The 6042-nt window shown below is 37.7% G+C and overlaps 1 protein-coding gene across 1 annotated transcript in view; it reads left to right on the top strand.

Annotated features, from left to right (window-relative positions):
• The first annotated feature begins 2896 nt into the window (after positions 1 to 2896).
• Positions 2897 to 6042, top strand: part of LOC101165821 (digestive cysteine proteinase 1) — a 9411-nt gene continuing 6265 nt past the window's right edge. Inside the window, exons 1-4 of the mRNA XM_004073875.4 lie at positions 2897 to 3073; positions 3488 to 3547; positions 3622 to 3714; positions 4311 to 4483. Of these exons, the coding sequence (XP_004073923.1) occupies positions 2986 to 3073; positions 3488 to 3547; positions 3622 to 3714; positions 4311 to 4483 (414 nt within the window). The 5' untranslated portion in view covers positions 2897 to 2985. The remainder of the gene's footprint in view (positions 3074 to 3487; positions 3548 to 3621; positions 3715 to 4310; positions 4484 to 6042) is intronic.

Here is a 6042-nt window from a genome sequence, read left to right as displayed (position 1 = left end):
AAGCCTTCAACAAAGAAAAATTTCTACAGAGTTTGCTTAAGCTGAAGAATGAGGTTTCCTCTTTTCTCACCAAGAAAAAAATCTCCTCTGCATCATTACTACTCCAAGGCCAAGTTTACAGCTCAACTCACTGAGCTGTGTGACAGTTTTATGGCTGAACATCACAACCTGCTGTGTGGACTCAGAGGGTCCAGGGAAAGAAAATAAACAGGCTTTCACTTTTGTCTACAATTTGGGAAAACCTAAATGCATTTATTTTGTTACCACATCACAGTTATTTACTATGTATTTTCTATGTTTGAAGAGAATATTTTTTGGAATCATAAATATAAAGAACAGAAAGATGGCTGGTTGGGTGTTGTTGAATGTGCAAATTTATATAGAAATATTCAAGATTTTCACAGTAAACCAATTGTTTCATGAGGTAGTTTGTTAAACTCTTAATAAACTTTATTTAGTTATTAAATATCAATTAAATAAAGACTGATAAAATTGTATTTGAATGGGCCCCATGCTGCAAAAAAAAAAAAAAAATCTAAATAGGTTACAAATTTTCTTCAAAAAAGGAAAAAAACAATTGGTAAAATAATGATCAAAATAAAAAATCTTATTTTAAGAAAAAAATTCTAGCCACCAAGTTACGTTTTGCTGAACCTAAGATTATTTTATCGCAAACATTACTTGATAAGATTCTGTCTCTTGCAAGACAGAAAATAAAACCCTTTTTCTTGAAACGAGGGTCTTTTTTCTTTTTATTTTGTTTTTGCAGTGCGCTTAAACTGGAAAAATTGGTCTCTGAGGTTAAAAAGGTTAGAGAACCTGCTTAAGTGGATGCCTGCCCTGCTTCATCTGGGTCTTTTGGCTCCACAAGCAATCTGTGTCAAATCTTTGCAGAATTTTATAACTCCATTATCAAATCAATTCTGTGGGGAAGTGAAGCCAATTTGGATCAAAACGACTCTTTGGGAATGCAGATCTGCTTCTTCTGGAGGTGCTGAAGTCTAGGAGGAACCTCAGAGAGGAATGCGTTTTTGATGTGAAAACCAAAGCTGTAGAACGTTGGACTGCAGAACAAACATCCTCGCTGTTCATTTTTAAAAACAACAGCGTGCTGGTGCTTTCATTTGTTTTTTGATTTCAGCTTTGAACGGACAGTTTTATGTGTCGTTCCTGCAGTGATTTTGTACTTACATCAGTTTTTCCCAGCATTCCTTCACACTCATGAAGAACTCCTCCTTCTCCCTCTGACAGTTCACAGCTGTGCCCCATTGTAGCATTTCTGTGCCAGAATATCTGTTGATTCGGAGTTAAAGCAAAAACTTGAGTCTAAGGAAGAAAGTCCTCTTATTCTGACAGACAGCGACACCTACTGGCGTGTTCTTATGTCCTTTTCACCCCATGGGCAGAATTTAATGTTAGAAATTTGCTGACATTTCTTCACATGGATGTGCAGGGCCTACATGTGCAACTAAAATAAAATATGAGAGATGTTATAGACTTATTATGTGGTTAGAAGATGTTTATAGTTTACCAATGAAGAGTATGATCTGATAAAAACATTGAGATTAAAACAAAAGACGTTTTTTATCTTTTAACTTTTGTAACATCATTTTTTTAGCCTAATGTCATACTGATAATTTTTTTTCTTTTTGTAACTATGCCTTTTAAATTGATATCAAATCCAGTAAAATTGTATGTCTAAAGTAGTATTTTTTCCCAATTTGAACCTTTTCCTGCTCTTCATCAGGCCTGTCATTTACTTTTTTGGTTAACAATTTTGTTATGTCAAACAGATCTGTTTCCTCCTCACACAGACACCCCTCTGTGTTCAATAAATGCATTATTACACAATTGCATGGGAAAAATCTAATTATCTCACAACAACTAAATGAAAACAAGTTAAAGCTTTGTGGGGGGTTTTTTGTGGTCCCTGTCAAAACTGAAAAAATTTATCTTATCTTAAAGCATATAAATATTTCCTGGTTTTATTTATTACGTGTTTTTTTGTTATATGTTATTACAAATTATCATTCACGTTTTGATCCTGCAAATAAAAAAAATAAAAATGTATTAGATTTTGTTTTCCCCCCCTTAATTGAGTAATTGATCTGAATCTCTGCTCAAAAATAATTAGGCATTTGGTTTCTTTTTAGTGTTTGCCATGTTTTTTGTTTTTTTGTTGTGCCTAATTTCATAACTCTTAATTTATTCAAGTTTTTTAATCCTTTTTTTAATGATGAATTTATATCTCAGAATTGTGTTTTGATTGTGAAAATTCCTCGGGAATGTTTTAGACAAGAAATGAAAAATAACTAATTCTACAGCAAAAAAGGTAAGTGATACAGTTTTGTTATGAAATATGGAATAAATGTCTAACCTTAGTTATATTACTTTAGATTCCACTTAAACATCTTTCTTTGTGAGTTAGTTTGTAAATTGTAAGACACACAGTAAAAATGTTATATCATTTATTTCAAAATTAATGATTTTTTTAGCTGCCTCCAGCAAGGAGGTTACTTCTGTGTTCCAGTGGCAAAAGGCAGGAAATTAGGTCAAAAGGTCAATTTTCTTTCTTTCCCACAAACACAAAAAACATGAAGCTAAAGTCCCGAAAGTTAACAACAAATGTAAATTATATCGAGTGTTTTGCATAAGTATCTCTATTTTCTTGTTTGTTTTCTTTAGTAGAATGTAATTTAATTTCAAAAAATGCACAGAATTGCACCTTCACCTCTTTAAATTTCGCCACAGTTAGCATACCGAGTGACAAACAATGAAGTCATATGACACAAGTCACCTGACAGTTGACTGCTGAACTCCCGCATCTTGAATCTCATTGGAGGAAGGTTGTCCCAGCAGCAATGTGATTGGTCGTAGCCAGTCACGTGATGCCATGTGTTTGCTGTGGTTAATTTAAGGAGTGTTTACGGGTTTTGGAAAGCTGCCCCCTCTCAGTCATGCTTGGTGTCGGATGGTTTTAATTTTATGGTGTTTCTTCGTCGTGTTTCTCGCCTCATCTGTGGAAAAATGCAGCATTTGTGTTGCGTGGCGCTTCTCCTCGTGGCTGTTGGGGGTAAGAGACAACACTGGATTTTCCACAGCATCTTTTCAGACCTCGAACCTCACACGGACAATGGGGTTTAGTGGACGTGACTACAAAAACAGATCAAGAATTTGTCTGAAATAACACAATAATGGCACATTTACAATATTTTTCCCTGTGTTTCTGAAAATAGCTGTATTGTGTAGACTGTTGCATAACTGACCTGACAGACGACATTAACTGTTCAACTTAGTCTTCTCAATTAATTAATGTTATGTGTGTTTTTACATTTTATAAATATGTGTGTGATGATAAACCAGTTAAGCTCTTTTATGCACATTTAATGGTTAAAACAATTATTTAAAGACAATGGATGATGTTCTGACATAAATGTGGATTTACTGCGTAATAACTCAAAATCTCTGTTTATGATTTGTTTTTTAGTAATAGAGGGAAAACCTGTTCTCCCTCTTCCTGATTTTGGGACTTCTTACCATGTCAAAGGTCAGTTCCAGAAATGTCATGTGGTCTGTTCAGGACTGCTGTGTGTGAATTCCAGCTCATGTCTATCATTTCAGGGGTCATCTCTCTTCCCTACGCCGAGATCGTCGAGCCGTTTCAGGGCTGGTTCGACCTCGCATCAAAGTCGAGCAGAATCGACTACTACCATGGTGAGAAACCCGTGCAGCCGCCGCCTGACCGTCACTTGAGGGATGAGTGGGAGGAGTTCTGTTCTCACTAGAGGAAGAAAAAAGCAAACCTGCATGGCAATCACATTAACAGGAAATCAAAGGAACAAAAAGCACATTTTGCGACATATAGATGATGACAGTTGTTATATTTTTATGATCTTTTGGGTTACTTAGCTAAGTTTTAAAGAAAAAGCTGATTGAATCAACCTTTGTTTAGTTTAAATCACTATTTAGGGGAAAACTATTTTTATTACTAAACAAAATAAGCTTGTAAAGTTAATTTAAAGACCTTAAGGTTTAATTTGAACAGATTTACGGATTCTACGTTGACCACCGTCTCCCATCCCTTCCTATAATGTCAATACTGTTTTGATCACAAGTACATGAGGAAGCTTAGAGGAGGAGAGATGGGTAACGTTAAATTAAATTATCAGAACCAGGCTTACAATAAAATAGTCTCTTTTGTTGTTGGTTTTATGTCATTCTGAACAGACACATTTCTATTGTAATTTATTTGGCGTGTGTATTAAGTGTTACTTATGTCCATCTTCATCATCTGTTCTTCTGACAAACAGGCCAGGTTTCAACCTACCAGTTGGCGTCCCACCAAGAGTTTGGCGTGGCGTATAAAATCACCCCCGAGACCACGGAGACGGAGAGCAATGTGATGAAGTGCTTCCAGGTGAACGGAACCAAAGAGGAAGCGGTGCAACCCCAGGGAACGCTGCCCGACCTGCAGGGCTTCCAGGTGTGTGCTCGCAGCTGAAAGATGTCTGCTAGTGTTCATGTCCACGCCAGCTTCTGCACAGACTGACAGTAGATTCTTTGGGCTCAGGATGGGATCCAACAGGTATTTGGTGACAGTAGATCAGAATTCATAAATCTCAGTCTTCTCTTTAAATTGTAGCACAAAAGGCTTGACAAGTTTGAAGCGCCGTGATAAAACCTGTAAAATTCTTCATGAAAATGTAAAGAAGGCTTTACATTAATGCTGAAAATGAAACTCAATCAAAGGAGGATTTCTGCATCTTGCAAACATCAACCAAACACAGACAGGCCATACTTAAAATCAGAGTTTAGGCCTCTGTCAAACTTACCGGTATGGGGGGTTGCTGTGGGTTTTTAGGTTGTCCGGGTCCGTGGAGGGTTGTTCAGAGGAGCGGGTGCATGTTAAGGGGAAGTGTGTCTTGTAGTTCCCTTGAGACTGACTTCAAGAGACGTCATGAAAATGGAGCGTAAATTGTTGCGGTAAGTGTGTCATGAAGTATTTATGAGGATAATGGAAGTTACTCACGCGTTTTTGACGTGTTGGGGAAGCTGTCATACGGTGCCTTTAACACAGCACTCCAGACGCTGATATGTTGTGCGTACTGGCTCATTACTGACCTTTCGCAAATGCTGCACACACAGGATGTGTACATGATACGCAATTATCTGTAGGATGTTCACCCAAACTGCTTTCTGTATAATTTCTTACAGTCACGCTGAAAAATCCATACGACATGGCATGCCTACGTCTCATCCACCGCTTTGTTGACGTGTTCGCTATGATCTGTGGCTCACAGCATTCCCATAGCAAATAATTTACACAAACATTTACTTGCTATTGCTTCAACAAATGGTCTCCGACCGTTTTGTGATGGCCACTTGTGTGCTCCGTACAGGTCTGCACATTTTTCACTCGCAGACACCCTGTTTCCAATGAGAGATGTGACCTAGCCAGGGAGGGGCAGACTACGGCCCTGGGGCCATATGCAGGCCTTAAAACCATTTAATCTGGCCTGCTAAACTGGAATAAACTATATTAATAGATTCTTGTGAATTTTATCCCCAATCCTTATTCATTATCCCCATAGATAAATAAAAATAAATTGACCTTTGTTTAGGTGTAGAAAGTCATTCTGCATTTATGTGGTGGGGGAAGTTTTGTAGTTTTTCTGACTTTCATGTGTTTTCCGAATTGGACAGTCATTTTTTTGATCATTCCAACAGAACATCTCGGCCCCCCTTGGCAAAGATCGGTTAGTTTCTAATCATAATATCGAAGGTTTGGTTCCACCCATGTGTCAATTGTCCTTGGGTAAGACGCTGGACCCCACATTGCTCCCGGGGGATAGAGGTTGAGGCCAGTGTCTAGCAGCAGAGTGTGTCAGAGTGTGAATGGATGTGCATTGATTTATGGGACGGTAAAGTGCTTTAGGCTTCTAAGAAGGTAGTACTAGAACGCGCTATATAAGCATACGGTACCTTTACCTATCAAAGGAGGGTTTCTGCATCCTGCAGCTATCAACCCATGAACTTTTTAAA

Source organism: Oryzias latipes, chromosome 11 (assembly GCF_002234675.1).
Source record: "Oryzias latipes chromosome 11, ASM223467v1".
In the NCBI taxonomy this organism is placed as follows: domain Eukaryota; kingdom Metazoa; phylum Chordata; class Actinopteri; order Beloniformes; family Adrianichthyidae; genus Oryzias; species Oryzias latipes.
Note: the sequence above shows the minus strand (reverse complement) of the source record. Positions and strands in the feature narration are given on the sequence as shown.